Source organism: Salvelinus fontinalis, chromosome 14 (assembly GCF_029448725.1).
Source record: "Salvelinus fontinalis isolate EN_2023a chromosome 14, ASM2944872v1, whole genome shotgun sequence".
Taxonomy (NCBI): Eukaryota; Metazoa; Chordata; class Actinopteri; order Salmoniformes; family Salmonidae; genus Salvelinus; species Salvelinus fontinalis.
The window spans coordinates 12,425,721-12,450,456 of NC_074678.1; the positions used below are offsets into that span (position 1 = coordinate 12,425,721).

At 43.9% G+C, this 24,736-nt stretch overlaps 1 protein-coding gene across 1 annotated transcript in view; it reads left to right on the top strand.

Moving 5' to 3' along the window:
* herc2 (HECT and RLD domain containing E3 ubiquitin protein ligase 2) overlaps window positions 1–24,736 on the top strand; it is a 341,136-nt gene that overhangs the window by 254,287 nt on the left and 62,113 nt on the right. The window contains exon 81 of the mRNA XM_055943959.1: window positions 18,758–18,945. Coding sequence (XP_055799934.1) covers window positions 18,758–18,945 — 188 coding nt within the window. The remainder of the gene's footprint in view (window positions 1–18,757; window positions 18,946–24,736) is intronic.

A 24,736-nucleotide genomic window follows, 5' to 3' on the forward strand; every position in this document is an offset into this window, starting at 1 on the left:
TCTACTACTACTACTACCACCTGTCTACTACTACTACTACCACCTGTCTACTACTACTACTACCACCTGTCTACTACTACTACTACCACCTGTCTACTACTACTACTACCACCTGTCTACTACTACTACCACCTGTCTACTACTACTACTACCACCTGTCTACTACTACTACTACCTGTCTACTACTACCACCTGTCTACTACTACTACTACCACCTGTCTACTACTACTACTACCACCTGTCTACTACTACTACCACCTGTCTACTACTACTACCACCTGTCTACTACTACTACCACCTGTCTACTACTACTACCACCTGTCTACTACTACTACCACCTGTCTACTACTACTACCACCTGTCTACTACTACTACCACCTGTCTACTACTACTACCACCTGTCTACTACTACTACTACCACCTGTCTACTACTACCACCTGTCTACTACTACCACCTGTCTACTACTACCACCTGTCTACTACTACTACTACCACCTGTCTATTACTACTACCACCTGTCTATTACTACTACCACCTGTCTACTACTACCTGTCTACTACTACTACCACCTGTCTACTACTACTACCACCTGTCTACTACTACTACCACCTGTCTACTACTACTACCACCTGTCTACTACTACTACCACCTGTCTACTACTACCACCACCTGTCTACTACTACCACCACCTGTCTACTACTACTACCACCTGTCTACTACTACTACTACCACCTGTCTACTACTACCACCTGTCTACTACTACTACTACCACCTGTCTATTACTACTACCACCTGTCTACTACTACCTGTCTACTACTACTACCACCTGTCTACTACTACTACCACCTGTCTACTACTACTACCACCTGTCTACTACTACTACTACCACCTGTCTACTACTACCACCTGTCTACTACTACCACCTGTCTACTACTACCACCTGTCTACTACTACTACTACCACCTGTCTATTACTACTACCACCTGTCTACTACTACCTGTCTACTACTACTACCACCTGTCTACTACTACTACCACCTGTCTACTACTACTACCACCTGTCTACTACTACTACCACCTGTCTACTACTACCACCTGTCTACTACTACTACTACCACCTGTCTACTACTACTACCACCTGTCTACTACTACTACCACCTGTCTACTACTACTACCACCTGTCTACTACTACTACCACCTGTCTACTACTACTACCACCTGTCTACTACTACTACCACCTGTCTACTACTACTACCACCTGTCTACTACTACTACCACCTGTCTACTACTACTACTACCACCTGTCTACTACTACTACTACCACATGTCTACTACTACTACTACCACCTGTCTACTACTACTACTACCACCTGTCTACTACTACTACTACCACCTGTCTACTACTACTACTACCACCTGTCTACTACTACTACTACCACCTGTCTACTACTACTACCTGTCTACTACTACTACCTGTCTACTACTACTACCTGTCTACTACTACCACCACCTGTCTACTACTACCACCACCTGTCTACTACTACTACCTGTCTACTACTACTACCTGTCTACTACTACCACCTGTCTACTACTACCACCTGTCTACTACTACCACCTGTCTACTACTACCACCTGTCTACTACTACCACCACCTGTCTACTACTACCACCTGTCTACTACTACTACCACCTGTCTACTACTACTACCACCTGTCTACTACTACTACCACCTGTCTACTACTACTACCACCTGTCTACTACTACTACCACCTGTCTACTACTACTACCACCTGTCTACTACTACTACCACCTGTCTACTACTACTACCACCTGTCTACTACTACTACCACCTGTCTACTACTACTACCACCTGTCTACTACTACTACCACCTGTCTACTACTACTACCACCTGTCTACTACTACTACTACCACCTGTCTACTACTACTACTACCACCTGTCTACTACTACTACTACCACCTGTCTACTACTACTACTACCACCTGTCTACTACTACCACCTGTCTACTACTACCACCTGTCTACTACTACCACCTGTCTACTACTACTACTACCACCTGTCTATTACTACTACTACCACCTGTCTACTACTACTACTACCACCTGTCTACTACTACCACCTGTCTACTACTACTACAACCTCTCTACTACTACTACTACCACCTCTCTACTACTACCACCTGTCTACTACTACTACCACCTGTCTACTACTACTACCACCTGTCTACTACTACTACTACCACCTCTCTACTACTACTACTACCACCTGTCTACTACTACCACCTGTCTACTACTACCACCTCACTACTACTACCACCTGTCTATTACTACCACCTGTCTATTACTACCACCACCTGTCTACTACTACTACCACCTGTCTACTACTACTTCTACCACCTGTCTACTACTACTACTACCACCTGTCTACTACTACTACTACCACCTGTCTATTACTACTACCACCTGTCTACTACTACTACTACCACCTGTCTATTACTACTACCACCTCTCTACTACTACTACTACCACCTGTCTACTACTACCACCTGTCTACTACTACCACCTGTCTACTACTACCACCTGTCTACTACTACCACCTGTCTACTACTACTACCACCTGTCTACTACTACTACCACCTGTCTATTACTACTACCTGTCTACTACTACTACCACCTGTCTACTACTACCACCTGTCTACTACTACTACTACTACCACCTGTCTACTACTACTACCACCTGTCTACTACTACTACCACCTGTCTACTACTACCACCTGTCTACTAGTACTACTACCACCTGTCTACTACTACTACCACCTGTCTATTACTACTACCACCTGTCTACTACTACTACCACCTGTCTACTACTACTACCACCTGTCTACTACTACTACCACCTGTCTACTACTACTACCACCTGTCTACTACTACCACCTGTCTACTACTACTACCATCTGTCTACTACTACTACTACCACCTGTCTACTACTACTACTACCACCTGTCTATTACTACCACCTGTCTACTACTACTACTACCACCTGTCTACTACTACCACCTGTCTACTACTACTACTACCACCTGTCTATTACTACTACCACCTGTCTACTACTACCACCTGTCTACTACTACCACCTGTCTACTACTACTACTACCACCTGTCTACTACTACTACCACCTGTCTACTACTACTACTACCACCTGTCTATTACTACTACCACCTGTCTACTACTACTACCACCACCTGTCTACTACTACCACCACCTGTCTACTACTACTACCACCTGTCTATTACTACTACCTGTCTACTACTACTACCACCTGTCTACTACTACCACCTGTCTACTACTACTACTACTACCACCTGTCTACTACTACTACCACCTGTCTACTACTACTACCACCTGTCTACTACTACTACCACCTGTCTACTACTACTACCACCTGTCTACTACTACCACCTGTCTACTACTACTACTACCACCTGTCTACTACTACTACCACCTGTCTACTACTACTACCACCTGTCTACTACTACTACCACCTGTCTACTACTACTACTACCACCTGTCTATTACTACCACCTGTCTACTACTACTACCACCTGTCTACTACTACTACTACCACCTGTCTACTACTACCACCTGTCTACTACTACTACTACCACCTGTCTATTACTACTACCACCTGTCTACTACTACCACCTGTCTATTACTACTACCACCTGTCTACTACTACTACCTGTCTACTACTACTACCACCTGTCTACTACTACTACTACCACCTCTCTACTACTACTACCACCTCTCTACTACTACTACCACCTCTCTACTACTACTACCACCTGTCTACTACTACCACCTGTCTACTACTACCACCTGTCTACTACTACTACTACCACCTGTCTACTACTACTACCACCTGTCTACTACTACTACTACCACCTGTCTATTACTACTACCACCTGTCTACTACTACTACCACCACCTGTCTACTACTACCACCACCTGTCTATTACTACTACCTGTCTACTACTACTACCACCTGTCTACTACTACCACCTGTCTACTACTACTACTACTACCACCTGTCTACTACTACTACCACCTGTCTACTACTACTACCACCTGTCTACTACTACTACCACCTGTCTACTACTACTACCACCTGTCTACTACTACCACCTGTCTACTACTACTACTACCACCTGTCTACTACTACTACCACCTGTCTACTACTACTACCACCTGTCTACTACTACTACCACCTGTCTACTACTACTACTACCACCTGTCTATTACTACCACCTGTCTACTACTACTACCACCTGTCTACTACTACTACTACCACCTGTCTACTACTACCACCTGTCTACTACTACTACTACCACCTGTCTATTACTACTACCACCTGTCTACTACTACCACCTGTCTATTACTACTACCACCTGTCTACTACTACTACCTGTCTACTACTACTACCACCTGTCTACTACTACTACTACCACCTGTCTACTACTACTACCACCTCTCTACTACTACTACCACCTCTCTACTACTACTACCACCTGTCTACTACTACTACCACCTGTCTACTACTACTACCACCTGTCTACTACTACTACCACCTGTCTACTACTACTACCACCTGTCTACTACTACTACCACCTGTCTACTACTACCACCTGTCTACTACTACTACCACCTGTCTATTACTACTACCACCTGTCTACTACTACTACCACCTGTCTACTACTACTACCACCTGTCTACTACTACTACCTCCTGTCTACTACTACTACTACCACCTGTCTACTACTACCACCTGTCTACTACTACCACCTGTCTACTACTACCACCTGTCTACTACTACTACCACCTGTCTATTACTACTACCACCTGTCTACTACTACTACCACCACCTGTCTACTACTACTACTACCTGTCTACTACTACTACCACCTGTCTACTACTACTACCACCTGTCTACTACTACTACCACCTGTCTACTACTACTACCACCTGTCTATTACTACCACCTGTCTATTACTACTACCTGTCTACTACTACTACCACCTGTCTACTACTACTACCACCTGTCTACTACTACTACTACCACCTGTCTACTACTACTACCACCTGTCTACTACTACTACCACCTGTCTACTACTACTACCACCTGTCTACTACTACTACCACCTGTCTACTACTACTACCACCTGTCTACTACTACTACTACCACCTGTCTACTACTACCACCTGTCTACTACTACCACCTGTCTACTACTACTACCACCTGTCTACTACTACTACCACCTGTCTATTACTACTACCACCACCTGTCTACTACTACTACCACCACCTGTCTACTACTACTACTACCTGTATACTACTACTACCACCTGTCTACTACTACTACCACCTGTCTACTACTACTACCACCTGTCTACTACTACCACCTGTCTACTACTACTACCTGTCTACTACTACTACCACCTGTCTACTACTACTACCACCTGTCTTCTACTACTACCACCTGTCTATTACTACCACCTGTCTACTACTACTACTACCACCTGTCTACTACTACTACTACCTGTCTACTACTACTACCACCTGTCTACTACTACTACCACCTGTCTATTACTACCACCTGTCTACTACTACTACTACCACCTGTCTACTACTACCACCTGTCTACTACTACCACCTGTCTACTACTACTACTACCACCTGTCTACTACTACCACCTGTCTACTACTACCACCTGTCTACTACTACCACCTGTCTACTACTACTACTACCACCTGTCTATTACTACTACCACCTGTCTACTACTACTACTACCACCTGTCTATTACTACTACCACCTCTCTACTACTACTACTACCACCTGTCTACTACTACCACCTGTCTACTACTACCACCTGTCTACTACTACCACCTGTCTACTACTACCACCTGTCTACTACTACTACCACCTGTCTACTACTACTACCACCTGTCTACTACTACTACCACCTGTCTACTACTACTACCACCTGTCTACTACTACCACCTGTCTACTACTACCACCTGTCTACTACTACCACCTGTCTACTACTACCACCTGTCTATTACTACTACCACCACCTGTCTACTACTACTACCACCACCTGTCTACTACTACTACTACCTGTCTACTACTACTACTACCTGTCTACTACTACTACCACCTGTCTACTACTACTACCACCTGTCTACTACTACTACCACCTGTCTACTACTACCACCTGTCTACTACTACCACCTGTCTACTACTACTACCTGTCTACTACTACTACCACCTGTCTACTACTACTACCACCTGTCTATTACTACCACCTGTCTACTACTACTACTACCACCTGTCTACTACTACTACTACCTGTCTACTACTACTACCACCTGTCTATTACTACCACCTGTCTACTACTACTACTACCACCTGTCTATTACTACCACCTGTCTACTACTACTACTACCACCTGTCTACTACTACCACCTGTCTACTACTACTACTACCACCTGTCTACTACTACCACCTGTCTACTACTACCACCTGTCTACTACTACCACCTGTCTATTACTACTACTACCACCTGTCTATTACTACTACCACCTGTCTACTACTACTACTACCACCTGTCTATTACTACTACCACCTCTCTACTACTACTACTACCACCTGTCTACTACTACCACCTGTCTACTACTACCACCTGTCTACTACTACCACCTGTCTACTACTACCACCTGTCTACTACTACCACCTGTCTATTACTACCACCTGTCTATTACTACTACCTGTCTACTACTACTACCTGTCTACTACTACTACTACCACCTGTCTACTACTACTACCACCTGTCTATTACTACTACCTGTCTACTACTACTACCACCTGTCTACTACTACCACCTGTCTACTACTACTACTACTACTACCACCTGTCTACTACTACTACTACTACCACCTGTCTACTACTACTACTACTACCACCTGTCTACTACTACTACTACTACCACCTGTCTACTACTACTACTACCACCTGTCTACTACTACTACTACCACCTGTCTACTACTACTACCACCTGTCTACTACTACTACCACCTGTCTATTACTACTACCTGTCTACTACTACTACCACCTGTCTACTACTACTACTACTACCACCTGTCTACTACTACTACCACCTGTCTACTACTACTACCACCTGTCTACTACTACTACTACTACCACCTGTCTACTACTACTACTACTACCACCTGTCTACTACTACTACTACTACCACCTGTCTACTACTACTACTACCACCTGTCTACTACTACTACTACCACCTGTCTACTACTACTACCACCTGTCTACTACTACTACTACCACCTGTCTACTACTACTACCACCTGTCTATTACTACTACCTGTCTACTACTACTACCACCTGTCTACTACTACCACCTGTCTACTACTACTACTACTACCACCTGTCTACTACTACTACTACTACCACCTGTCTACTACTACTACTACTACCACCTGTCTACTACTACTACTACTACCACCTGTCTACTACTACTACTACTACCACCTGTCTACTACCACCTGTCTACTACTACTACTACCACCTGTCTACTACTACTACTACCACCTGTCTACTACTACTACCACCTGTCTACTACTACTACTACCACCTGTCTACTACTACTACCACCTGTCTATTACTACTACCTGTCTACTACTACTACCACCTGTCTACTACTACTACTACTACCACCTGTCTACTACTACTACCACCTGTCTACTACTACTACCACCTGTCTACTACTACTACTACTACCACCTGTCTACTACTACTACTACTACCACCTGTCTACTACTACTACTACTACCACCTGTCTACTACTACTACTACTACCACCTGTCTACTACTACTACTACCACCTGTCTACTACTACTACTACCACCTGTCTACTACTACTACTACCACCTGTCTACTACTACTACTACCACCTGTCTACTACTACTACCACCTGTCTATTACTACTACCTGTCTACTACTACTACCACCTGTCTACTACTACTACTACTACCACCTGTCTACTACTACTACCACCTGTCTACTACTACTACTACTACCACCTGTCTACTACTACTACTACTACCACCTGTCTACTACTACTACTACTACTACTACCACGTGTCTACTACTACTACCACCTGTCTATTACTACTACCACCTGTCTATTACTACTACCACCTGTCTATTACTACTACCACCTGTCTATTACTACTACCACCTGTCTACTACTACCACCTGTCTACTACTACCACCTGTCTACTACTACCACATGTCTACTACTACTACTACCACCTGTCTACTACTACTACTACCACCTGTCTACTACTACTACTACCACCTGTCTATTACTACTACCACCTGTCTATTACTACTACCACCTGTCTATTACTACTACCACCTGTCTACTACTACTACCACCTGTCTACTACTACTACCACCTGTCTACTACTACTACCACCTGTCTACTACTACTACCACCTGTCTACTACTACTACCACCTGTCTACTACTACTACCACCTGTCTACTACTACTACCACCTGTCTACTACTACTACTACCACCTGTCTACTACTACTACTACCACCTGTCTACTACTACTACTACCACCTGTCTACTACTACTACTACCACCTGTCTACTACTAATACTACCACCTGTCTACTACTACTACCACCTGTCTATTACTACTACCTGTCTACTACTACTACCACCTGTCTACTACTACTACTACTACTACCACCTGTCTACTACTACTACTACCACCTGTCTACTACTACTACTACTACCACCTGTCTACTACTACTACTACTACCACCTGTCTACTACTACTACTACTACTACCACGTGTCTACTACTACTACTACCACCTGTCTATTACTACTACCACCTGTCTATTACTACTACCACCTGTCTATTACTACTACCACCTGTCTACTACTACCACCTGTCTACTACTACCACCTGTCTACTACTACTACTACCACCTGTCTACTACTACTACTACCACCTGTCTACTACTACTACTACCACCTGTCTACTACTACTACTACCACCTGTCTACTACTACCACCTGTCTACTACTACTACCACCTGTCTATTACTACTACCACCTGTCTACTACTACTACCTGTCTACTACTACTACCACCTGTCTACTACTACTACCACCTGTCTACTACTACTACTACCACCTGTCTACTACTACTACCACCTGTCTACTACTACCACCTGTCTACTACTACTACCACCTGTCTATTACTACTACCACCTGTCTACTACTACTACCACCTGTCTACTACTACCGCCTGTCTACTACTACCACCTGTCTACTACTACTACTACCACCTGTCTACTACTACTACCACCTGTCTACTACTACTACCACCTGTCTACTACTACCACCTGTCTACTACTACTACCACCTGTCTACTACTACTACCACCTGTCTACTACTACTACCACCTGTCTATTACTACTACCACCTGTCTACTACTACTACCACCTGTCTATTACTACTACTACCACCTGTCTATTACTACTACCACCTGTCTATTACTACTACCACCTGTCTACTACTACTACCACCTGTCTACTACTACTACCACCTGTCTATTACTACTACCACCTGTCTATTACTACTACCACCTGTCTACTACTACTACCACCTGTCTACTACTACTACCACCTGTCTACTACTACTACCACCTGTCTACTACTACTACCACCTGTCTACTACTACTACCACCTGTCTACTACTACTACCACCTGTCTACTACTACTACCACCTGTCTACTACTACTACCACCTGTCTACTACTACTACCACCTGTCTACTACTACTACTACCACCTGTCTACTACTACTACTACCACCTGTCTACTACTACTACTACCACCTGTCTACTACTACTACTACCACCTGTCTACTACTACTACTACCACCTGTCTACTACTACTACTACCACCTGTCTACTACTACTACTACCACCTGTCTACTACTACTACTACCACCTGTCTACTACTACTACCACCTGTCTACTACTACTACTACCACCTGTCTACTACTACCACCAACTGTCTACTACTACTACCACCAACTGTCTACTACTACTACCACCACCTGTCTACTACTACCACCTGTCTACTACTACCACCTGTCTACTACTACCACCTGTCTACTACTACTACCTTTCTACTACTACTACCTGTCTACTACTACTACCACCTGTCTACTACTACTACCTGTCTACTACTACTACCTGTCTACTACTACTACCACCTGTCTACTACTACTACCACCTGTCTACTACTACTACCACCTGTCTACTACTACTACCACCTGTCTACTACTACTACCACCTGTCTACTACTACTACCACCTGTCTACTACTACTACCACCTGTCTACTACTACTACCTGTCTACTACTACCACCACCTGTCTACTACTACCACCACCTGTCTACTACTACCACCAACTGTCTACTACTACCACCACCTGTCTACTACTACTACCTCCACCTGTCTACTACTACCACCACCTGTCTACTACTACTACTACCACCTGTCTACTACTACTACCACCTGTCTACTACTACTACCACCTGTCTACTACTACTACCACCTGTCTACTACTACTACCACCTGTCTACTACTACTACCACCTGTCTACTACTACTACTACCACCTGTCTACTACTACTACTACCACCTGTCTACTACTACTACTACCACCTGTCTACTACTACTACTACCACCTGTCTACTACTACTACTACCACCTGTCTACTACTACTACTACCACCTGTCTACTACTACTACTACCACCTGTCTACTACTACTACTACCACCTGTCTACTACTAATACTACCACCTGTCTACTACTACTACTACCACCTGTCTACTACTACTACCACCTGTCTACTACTACTACTACCACCTGTCTACTACTACCACCTGTCTACTACTACCACCAACTGTCTACTACTACTACCACCAACTGTCTACTACTACTACTACCACCTGTCTACTACTACCACCTGTCTACTACTACCACCTGTCTACTACTACCACCTGTCTACTACTACTACCTTTCTACTACTACTACCTGTCTACTACTACTACCACCTGTCTACTACTACTACCTGTCTACTACTACCACCTGTCTACTACTACTACCACCTGTCTACTACTACTACCACCTGTCTACTACTACTACCACCTGTCTACTACTACTACCACCTGTCTACTACTACTACTACCACCTGTCTACTACTACTACTACCACCTGTCTACTACTACTACTACCACCTGTCTACTACTACTACTACCACCTGTCTACTACTACTACTACCACCTGTCTACTACTACTACTACCACCTGTCTACTACTACTACCACCTGTCTACTACTACTACCACCTGTCTACTACTACTACCACCTGTCTACTACTACTACTACCACCTGTCTACTACTACTACTACCACCTGTCTACTACTACTACTACCACCTGTCTACTACTACTACTACTACCTGTCTACTACTACCACCACCTGTCTACTACTACCACCACCTGTCTACTACTACCACCACCTGTCTACTACTACCACCAACTGTCTACTACTACCACCACCTGTCTACTACTACTACCTCCACCTGTCTACTACTACTACTACCACCTGTCTACTACTACTACTACCACCTGTCTACTACTACTACTACCACCTGTCTACTACTACTACTACTACCAACTGTCTACTACTACTACTACTACTACCACCTGTCTACTACTACTACTACCACCTGTCTACTACTACCACCTGTCTACTACTACCACCTGTCTACTACTACCACCTGTCTACTACTACTACCACCTGTCTACTACTACCACCTGTCTACTACTACCACCTGTCTACTACTACTACCACCTGTCTACTACTACTACCACCTGTCTACTACTACTACCACCACCTGTCTACTACTACTACCACCACCTGTCTACTACTACTACCACCACCTGTCTACTACTACTACCACCACCTGTCTACTACTACTACCACCACCTGTCTACTACTACTACCACCACCTGTCTACTACTACTACTACCACATGTCTACTACTACCACCACCTGTCTACTACTACCACCACCTGTCTACTACTACCACCACCTGTCTACTACTACTACCACCACCTGTCTACTACTACTACCACCACCTGTCTACTACTACCACCACCTGTCTACTACTACTACTACCACCTGTCTACTACTACTACCACCTGTCTACTACTACTACTACCACCTGTCTACTACTACTACTACTACTACCACCTGTCTACTACTACTACTACCACCTGTCTACTACTACCATCTGTCTACTACTACCACCTGTCTACTACTACCACCTGTCTACTACTACTACTACTACCACCTGTCTACTACTACTACTACCACCTGTCTACTACTACTACTACCACCTGTCTACTACTACTACTACCACCTGTCTACTACTACTACTACCACCTGTCTACTACTACTACTACCACCTGTCTACTACTACTACTACCACCTGTCTACTACTACTACTACTACCTGTCTACTACTACCACCTGTCTACTACTACCACCTGTCTACTACTACCACCACCTGTCTACTACTACCACCACCTGTCTACTACTACTACCACCACCTGTCTACTACTACTACCACCACCTGTCTACTACTACCACCACCTGTCTACTACTACTACTACCACCTGTCTACTACTACTACTACCACCTGTCTACTACTACTACTACCACCTGTCTACTACTACTACTACCACCTGTCTACTACTACTACTACCACCTGTCTACTACTACCACCTGTCTACTACTACTACTACCAACTGTCTACTACTACTACTACTACTACCACCTGTCTACTACTACTACTACCACCTGTCTACTACTACCACCTGTCTACTACTACCACCTGTCTACTACTACTACCACCTGTCTACTACTACTACCACCTGTCTACTACTACTACTACCACCTGTCTACTACTACTACTACCACCTGTCTACTACTACTACTACCACCTGTCTACTACTACTACTACCACCTGTCTACTACTACTACTACCACCTGTCTACTACTACTACTACCACCTGTCTACTACTACTACTACCACCTGTCTACTACTACTACTACCACCTGTCTACTACTACTACTACCACCTGTCTACTACTACTACTACCACCTGTCTACTACTACTACTACCACCTGTCTACTACTACTACTACCACCTGTCTACTACTACTACTACCACCTGTCTACTACTACCACCTGTCTACTACTACTACTACCACCTGTCTACTACTACTACTACTACCTGTCTACTACTACCACCTGTCTACTACTACCACCACCTGTCTACTACTACCACCACCTGTCTACTACTACTACCACCACCTGTCTACTACTACTACCACCTGTCTACTACTACCACCACCTGTCTACTACTACTACTACCACCTGTCTACTACTACCACCACCTGTCTACTACTACTACTACCACCTGTCTACTACTACTACTACTACTACCACCTGTCTACTACTACCACTACTACTACCACCTGTCTACTACTACCACCTGTCTACTACTACCACCTGTCTACTACTACCACCTGTCTACTACTACCACCTGTCTACTACTACTACCACCTGTCTACTACTACTACTACCACCTGTCTACTACTACTACTACCACCTGTCTACTACTACTACTACCACCTGTCTACTACTACTACTACTACCTGTCTACTACTACCACCACCTGTCTACTACTACCACCACCTGTCTACTACTACTACTACCACCTGTCTACTACTACTACTACCACCTGTCTACTACTACCACCACCTGTCTACTACTACTACTACCACCTGTCTACTACTACTACTACTACTACCACCTGTCTACTACTACCACCACCTGTCTACTACTACTACTACTACTACAACCTGTCTACTACTACTACTACTACTACCACCTGTCTACTACTACTACTACCACCTGTCTACTACTACCACCTGTCTACTACTACCACCTGTCTACTACTACCACCTGTCTACTACTACCACCTGTCTACTACTACCATCTGTCTACTACTACCACCTGTCTACTACTACTACTACTACCACCTGTCTACTACTACTACTACCACCTGTCTACTACTACTACTACCACCTGTCTACTACTACTACTACCACCTGTCTACTACTACTACTACCACCTGTCTACTACTACTACTACCACCTGTCTACTACTACTACTACCACCTGTCTACTACTACTACTACCACCTGTCTACTACTACTACTACCACCTGTCTACTACTACTACTACCACCTGTCTACTACTACCACCACCTGTCTACTACTACTACCACCACCTGTCTACTACTACTACCACCACCTGTCTACTACTACTACCACCACCTGTCTACTACTACTACCACCACCTGTCTACTACTACTACCACCACCTGTCTACTACTACCACCACCTGTCTACTACTACTACTACCACCTGTCTACTACTACTACTACCACCTGTCTACTACTACCACCTGTCTACTACTACTACTACCAACTGTCTACTACTACCACCTGTCTACTACTACCACCTGTCTACTACTACCACCTGTCTACTACTACTACCACCTGTCTACTACTACTACCACCTGTCTACTACTACTACCACCTGTCTACTACTACTACCACCTGTCTACTACTACTACCACCTGTCTACTACTACTACCACCTGTCTACTACTACTACCACCTGTCTACTACTACTACCACCTGTCTACTACTACTACCACCTGTCTACTACTACTACCACCTGTCTACTACTACTACCACCTGTCTACTACTACTACCACCTGTCTACTACTACTACTACCACCTGTCTACTACTACTACTACCACCTGTCTACTACTACTACCACCTGTCTACTACTACTACCACCACCTGTCTACTACTACTACCACCACCTGTCTACTACTACTACCACCACCTGTCTACTACTACTACCACCACCTGTCTACTACTACTACCACCACCTGTCTACTACTACTACCACCACCTGTCTACTACTACTACCACCACCTGTCTACTACTACTACCACCACCTGTCTACTACTACTACCACCACCTGTCTACTACTACTACCACCACCTGTCTACTACTACTACCACCACCTGTCTACTACTACTACCACCACCTGTCTACTACTACTACTACCACCACCTGTCTACTACTACTACTACCACCACCTGTCTACTACTACTACTACCACCACCTGTCTACTACTACTACTACTACCACCTGTCTACTACTACTACTACTACCACCTGTCTACTACTACTACTACTACCACCTGTCTACTACTACTACTACTACCACCTGTCTACTACTACTACTACTACTACCACCTGTCTACTACTACTACTACTACCACCTGTCTACTACTACTACTACTACCACCTGTCTACTACTACTACTACTACCACCTGTCTACTACTACTACTACTACCACCTGTCTACTACTACTACTACTACCACCTGTCTACTACTACTACTACTACCACCTGTCTACTACTACTACTACTACCACCTGTCTACTACTACTACTACCACCTGTCTACTACTACTACTACTACCTGTCTACTACTACCACCACCTGTCTACTACTACCACCACCTGTCTACTACTACCACCACCTGTCTACTACTACTACTACCACCTGTCTACTACTACTACTACCACCTGTCTACTACTACCACCACCTGTCTACTACTACTACTACCACCTGTCTACTACTACTACTACTACTACCACCTGTCTACTACTACCACCACCTGTCTACTACTACTACTACTACTACCACCTGTCTACTACTACTACTACCACCTGTCTACTACTACTACTACCACCTGTCTACTACTACCACCTGTCTACTACTACCACCTGTCTACTACTACCACCTGTCTACTACTACCACCTGTCTACTACTACCATCTGTCTACTACTACCACCTGTCTACTACTACTACTACTACCACCTGTCTACTACTACTACTACCACCTGTCTACTACTACTACTACCACCTGTCTACTACTACTACTACCACCTGTCTACTACTACTACTACCACCTGTCTACTACTACTACTACCACCTGTCTACTACTACTACTACCACCTGTCTACTACTACTACTACCACCTGTCTACTACTACTACTACCACCTGTCTACTACTACTACTACCTGTCTACTACTACTACCACCACCTGTCTACTACTACTACCACCACCTGTCTACTACTACTACCACCACCTGTCTACTACTACTACCACCACCTGTCTACTACTACTACCACCACCTGTCTACTACTACCACCACCTGTCTACTACTACTACTACCACCTGTCTACTACTACTACTACCACCTGTCTACTACTACCACCTGTCTACTACTACTACTACCAACTGTCTACTACTACCACCTGTCTACTACTACCACCTGTCTACTACTACCACCTGTCTACTACTACTACCACCTGTCTACTACTACTACCACCTGTCTACTACTACTACCACCTGTCTACTACTACTACCACCTGTCTACTACTACTACCACCTGTCTACTACTACTACCACCTGTCTACTACTACTACCACCTGTCTACTACTACTACCACCTGTCTACTACTACTACCACCTGTCTACTACTACTACCACCTGTCTACTACTACTACCACCTGTCTACTACTACTACTACCACCTGTCTACTACTACTACTACCACCTGTCTACTACTACTACTACCACCTGTCTACTACTACTACCACCTGTCTACTACTACTACCACCACCTGTCTACTACTACTACCACCACCTGTCTACTACTACTACCACCACCTGTCTACTACTACTACCACCACCTGTCTACTACTACTACCACCACCTGTCTACTACTACTACCACCACCTGTCTACTACTACTACCACCACCTGTCTACTACTACTACCACCACCTGTCTACTACTACTACCACCACCTGTCTACTACTACTACCACCACCTGTCTACTACTACTACTACCACCACCTGTCTACTACTACTACTACCACCACCTGTCTACTACTACTACTACCACCACCTGTCTACTACTACTACTACTACCACCTGTCTACTACTACTACTACTACCACCTGTCTACTACTACTACTACTACCACCTGTCTACTACTACTACTACTACCACCTGTCTACTACTACTACTACTACCACCTGTCTACTACTACTACTACTACCACCTGTCTACTACTACTACTACTACCACCTGTCTACTACTACTACTACTACCACCTGTCTACTACTACTACTACTACCACCTGTCTACTACTACTACTACTACCACCTGTCTACTACTACTACTACTACCACCTGTCTACTACTACTACTACCACCTGTCTACTACTACTACCACCACCTGTCTACTACTACTACCACCACCTGTCTACTACTACTACCACCACCTGTCTACTACTACTACTACTACCACCTGTCTACTACTACTACTACTACCACCTGTCTACTACTACTACTACTACCACCTGTCTACTACTACTACTACTACCACCTGTCTACTACTACTACTACTACCACCTGTCTACTACTACTACTACTACCACCTGTCTACTACTACTACTACTACCACCTGTCTACTACTACTACTACTACCACCTGTCTACTACTACTACTACTACCACCTGTCTACTACTACTACTACTACCACCTGTCTACTACTACTACTACTACCACCTGTCTACTACTACTACTACTACCACCTGTCTACTACTACTACTACTACCACCTGTCTACTACTACTACTACTACCACCTGTCTACTACTACTACTACTACCACCTGTCTACTACTACTACTACTACCACCTGTCTACTACTACTACTACTACCACCTGTCTACTACTACTACTACTACTACCACCTGTCTACTACTACTACTACTACTACCACCTGTCTACTACTACTACTACTACTACCACCTGTCTACTACTACTACTACTACTACCACCTGTCTACTACTACTACTACTACTACCACCTGTCTACTACTACTACTACTACTACCACCTGTCTACTACTACTACTACTACTACCACCTGTCTACTACTACTACTACTACTACCACCTGTCTACTACTACTACTACTACTACCACCTGTCTACTACTACTACTACTACCACCTGTCTACTACTACTACTACTACCACCTGTCTACTACTACTACTACTACCACCTGTCTACTACTACTACTACTACCACCTGTCTACTACTACTACTACTACCACCTGTCTACTACTACTACTACTACCACCTGTCTACTACTACTACTACTACCACCTGTCTACTACTACCACCTGTCTACTACTACCACCTGTCTACTACTACCACCTGTCTACTACTACCACCTGTCTACTACTACTACCACCTGTCTACTACTACTACCACCTGTCTACTACTACTACCACCTGTCTACTACTACTACAGTGTGTCTGTGCCATGGTATCTGTAGCTGTGTTTGTGTTTGTCTCAGGAGAAGTGTACACGTGGGGTGATAATGACGAGGGCCAGCTGGGAGACGGGACCACTAACGCCATCCAGAGGCCTCGTCTGGTCGCCTCGTTGCAGGGAAAGAAGATCAACAGGGTGGCTTGTGGGTCTGCCCACACATTGGCCTGGTCCACCTCCAAACCTACCAATGGTGGGAAACTTCCTGGTCAGGTAACTACTGAATGTTATAACTTCCTGGTCAGGTAGCTACTGAATGTTATAACTTCCTGGTCAGGTAACTACTGAATGTTATAACTTCCTGGTCAGGTAACTACTGCATGTTATAACTTCCTGGTCAGGTAACTACTGGATGTTATAACTTCCTGGTCAGGTAACTACTGGATGTTATAACTTCCTGGTCAGGTAACTACTGCATGTTATAACTTCCTGGTCAGGTAACTACTGAATGTTATAACTTCCTGGTCAGGTAACTACTGAATGTTATAACTTCCTGGTCAGGTAACTACTGAATGTTATAACTTCCTGGTCAGGTAACTACTGGATGTTATAACTTCCTGGTCAAGTAACTACTGCATGTTATAACTTCCTGGTCAGGTAACTACTGCATGTTATAACTTCCTGGTCAGGTAACTACTGGATGTTATAACTTCCTGGTCAGGTAACTACTGGATGTTATAACTTCCTGGTCAGGTAACTACTGGATGTTATAACTTCCTGGTCAGGTAACTACTGGATGTTATAACTTCCTGGTCAGGTAACTACTGAATGTTATAACTTCCTTGTCAGGTAACTACTGGACGTTGTAACTACTGGACGTTGTAACTACCTGGTCAGGTAACTACTGGACGTTGTAACTACCTGGTCAGGTAACTACTGGACGTTGTAACTACCTGGTCAGGTAACTACTGGACGTTGTAACTACCTGGTCAGGTAACTACTGGACGTTGTAACTACCTGGTCAGGTAACTACTGGACGTTGTAACTACCTGGTCAGGTAACTACTGGACGTTGTAACTACTGGACGTTGTAACTACTGGACGTTGTAACTACTGGACGTTGTAACTACTGGACGTTGTAACTACTGGACGTTGTAACTACTGGACGTTGTAACTACCTGGTCAGGTAACTACTGGACGTTGTAACTACTGGACGTTGTAACTACCTGGTCAGGTAACTACTGGACGTTGTAACTACTGGACGTTATAACTACCTGGTCAGGTAACTACTGGACGTTGTAACTACCTGGTCAGGTAACTACTGGACGTTGTAACTACTGGACGTTGTAACTACCTGGTCAGGTAACTACTGGACGTTGTAACTACCTGGTCAGGTAACTACTGGACGTTGTAACTACTGGACGTTATAACTACCTGGTCAGGTAACTACTGGACGTTGTAACTACCTGGTCAGGTAACTACTGGACGTTGTAACTACCTGGTCAGGTAACTACTGGACGTTGTAACTACCTGGTCAGGTAACTACTGGACGTTGTAACTACTGGACGTTGTAACTACCTGGTCAGGTAACTACTGGACGTTGTAACTACTGGACGTTATAACTACCTGGTCAGGTAACTACTGGACGTTGTAACTACCTGGTCAGGTAACTACTGGACGTTGTAACTACCTGGTCAGGTAACTACTGGACGTTGTAACTACCTGGTCAGGTAACTACTGGACGTTGTAACTACCTGGTCAGGTAACTACTGGACGTTGTAACGACCTGCTCAGGTAACTACTGGACATTGTAACTACTGGACGTTGTAACTACCTGGTCAGGTAACTACTGAACGTTGTAACTACTGGACGTTGTAACTACCTGGTCAGGTAACTACTGGACGTTGTAACTACCTGGTCAGGTAACTACTGGACGTTGTAACTACCTGGTCAGGTAACTACTGGACGTTGTAACTACCTGGTCAGGTAACTACTGGACGTTGTAACGACCTGCTCAGGTAACTACTGGACGTTGTAACTACCTGCTCAGGTAACTACTGGACGTTGTAACTACCTGCTCAGGTAACTACTGGACGTTGTAACTACCTGCTCAGGTAACTACTGGACGTTGTAACTACCTGGTCAGGTAACTACTGGACGTTGTAACTACTGGACGTTGTAACTACCTGGTCAGGTAACTACTGGACGTTGTAACTACTGGACGTTGTAACTACCTGGTTAGGTAACTACTGGACGTTGTAACTACCTGGTTAGGTAACTACTGGACGTTGTAACTACCTGGTCAGGTAACTACTGGACGTTGTAACTACTGGACGTTGTAACTACCTGGTCAGGTAACTACTGGACGTTGTAACTACTGGACGTTGTAACTACCTGGTTAGGTAACTACTGGACGTTATAACTACCTGGTCAGGTAACTACTGGACGTTGTAACTACTGGACGTTGTAACTACTGGACGTTGTAACTACTGGACGTTATAACTACCTGGTCAGGTAACTACTGGACGTTATAACTACCTGGTCAGGTAACTACTGGACGTTGTAACTACCTGGTCAGGTAACTACTGGACGTTGTAACTACCTGGTCAGGTAACTACTGGACGTTGTAACTACCTGGTCAGGTAACTACTGGACGTTGTAACTACCTGGTCAGGTAACTACTGGACGTTGTAACTACCTGGTCAGGTAACTACTGGACGTTGTAACTACTGGACGTTGTAACTACCTGGTCAGGTAACTACTGGACGTTGTAACTACTGGACGTTGTAACTACCTGGTCAGGTAACTACTGGACGTTGTAACTACTGGATGTTGTAACTACCTGGTCAGGTAACTACTGGACGTTGTAACTACCTGGTCAGGTAACTACTGGACGTTGTAACTACCTGGTCAGGTAACTACTGGACGTTGTAACTACCTGGTCAGGTAACTACTGGACGTTGTAACTACCTGGTCAGGTAACTACTGGACGTTGTAACTACCTGGTCAGGTAACTACTGGACGTTTTAACTACCTGGTCAGGTAACTACTGGACGTTGTAACTACCTGGTCAGGTAACTACTGGACGTTGTAACTACCTGGTCAGGTAACTACTGTAACTACTGGACGTTATAACTACCTGGTCAGGTAACTACTGGATGTTTTCTCCTGCATAAACTGACACAGTCCTTTGGCAGAAACAACATAAATTACAGCTAGAGATTGAAACATTCTTCCAACACAGTAAATAGACCAATTTGACAGAATGGCTAGGCTACAGCATTGCTGTACGATAGGAGCGCAACATCAGAGCCTAGTTAATCTCAGTCTATTCTAAAACAGGATATAGAGATAGAAACACATATATTGATAAACTTAATATTGAGCAACATTTTGTCTTTTGAAGTGTAGCATTTAGCCAATGTTTAAATTGTTTCCAATAACCAATCAGAATACGTGGAAAGGCACTCGCTATAAACTATGCATGTTCAGTTAGTCACTATCCAACATTCTGCCCCACTCTTTTACAGTAATGTGATCAACATCCTGCCCCACTCTTTTACAGTAATGTGATCAACATCCTGCCCCACTCTTTTACAGTAATGTGATCAACATCCTGCCCCACTCTTTTACAGTAATGTGATCAACATCCTGCCCCACTCTTTTACAGTAATGTGATCAACATCCTGCCCCACACTTCTACAGTAATGTGATCAACATCCTGCCCCACTCTTCTACAGTAATGTGATCAACATCCTGCCCCACTCTTCTACAGTAATGTGATCAACATCCTGCCCCACTCTTCTACAGTAATGTGATCAACATCCTGCCCCACTCTTCTACAGTAATGTGATCAACATCCTGCCCCACTCTTTTACAGTAATGTGATCAACATCCTGCCCCACACTTCTACAGTAATGTGATCAACATCCTGCCCCACTCTTCTACAGTAATGTGATCAACATCCTGCCCCACTCTTCTACAGTAATGTGATCAACATCCTGCCCCACTCTTTTACAGTAATGTGATCAACATCCTGCCCCACTCTTCTACAGTAATGTGATCAACATCCTGCCCCACTCTTTTACAGTAATGTGATCAACATCCTGCCCCACACTTCTACAGTAATGTGATCAACATTCCCTTTGTTCTGCCGTGGCCTAATGACAATAGTTCCAAATTATAGGCAGAGTTTTAATGCTCGTTCACACTGGCACAGTTTTACAACGGGTCTGATTTATAACGGGATATATGTCGCGCGTCAAGTTTATAAATCTAATTTATTTTACGTCCGCAGACCTTTCAGAACTGGCGCATGTGGACATTTGGTTAATGTTTCTTTGGCCCATCCACCCAGTTTGTGTCTGGTGTTGTATAACCACTAGATGGTAGTAGGGCTGTGAAGAAGGAACTACTAGGCATCAAATCAGATGTTAATGGTCATATACACGTGGTTAGCAGATGTTAATGGTCACATACACATGGTTAGCAGATGTTAATGGTCACATACACATGGTTAGCAGATGTTAATGGTCACATACACATGGTTAGCAGATGTTAATGGTCACATACACATGGTTAGCAGATGTTATTGGTCACATGGTTAGCAGATGTTATTGGTCACATGGTTAGCAGATGTTATTGGTCACATGGTTAGCAGATGTTATTGGTCACATGGTTAGCAGATGTTATTGGTCACATGGTTAGCAGATGTTAATGGTCACATACACATGGTTAGCAGATGTTAATGGTCACATACACATGGTTAGCAGATGTTAATGGTCACATACACATGGTTAGCAGATGTTATTGGTCACATGGTTAGCAGATGTTATTGGTCACATGGTTAGCAGATGTTATTGGTCACATGGTTAGCAGATGTTATTGGTCACATGGTTAGCAGATGTTATTGGTCACATGGTTAGCAGATGTTATTGGTCACATGGTTAGCAGATGTTATTGGTCACATGGTTAGCAGATGTTACTGGTCACATGGTTAGCAGATGTTACTGGTCACATGGTTAGCAGATGTTATTGGTCACATGGTTAGCAGATGTTATTGGTCACATGGTTAGCAGATGTTATTGGTCACATACACATGGTTAGCAGATGTTATTGGTCACATGGTTAGCAGATGTTATTGGTCACATGGTTAGCAGATGTTATTGGTCACATGGTTAGCAGATGTTATTGGTCACATGGTTAGCAGATGTTATTGGTCACATGGTTAGCAGTTGTTATTGGTCACATGGTTAGCAGATGTTATTGGTCACATGGTTAGCAGATGTTATTGGTCACATGGTTAGTAGATGTTATTGGTCACATGGTTAGCAGATGTTATTGGTCACATGGTTAGCAGATGTTATTGGTCACATGGTTAGCAGATGTTATTGGTCACATGGTTAGCAGATGTTATTGGTCACATACACATGGTTAGCAGATGTTATTGGTCACATACACATGGTTAGCAGATGTTATTGGTCACATGGTTAGCAGATGTTACTGGTCACATGGTTAGCAGATGTTACTGGTCACATGGTTAGCAGATGTTATTGGTCACATGGTTAGCAGATGTTATTGGTCACATGGTTAGCAGATGTTATTGGTCACATACACATGGTTAGCAGATGTTATTGGTCACATGGTTAGCAGATGTTATTGGTCACGTGGTTAGCAGATGTTATTGGTCACATACACATGGTTAGCAGATGTTAATGGTCACATACACATGGTTAGCAGATGTTAATGGTCACATACACATGGTTAGCAGATGTTATTGGTCACATACACATGGTTAGCAGATGTTAATGGTCACATACACATGGTTAGCAGATGTTAATGGTCACATGGTTAGCAGATGTTATTGGTCACGTGGTTAGCAGATGTTATTGGTCACATACACATGGTTAGCAGATGTTATTGGTCACATGGTTAGCAGATGTTATTGATCACATGGTTAGCAGATGTTAATGGTCACATACACATGGTTAGTAGATGTTATTGGTCACATACACATGGTTAGTAGATGTTATTGGTCACATGGTTAGCAGATGTTAATGGTCACA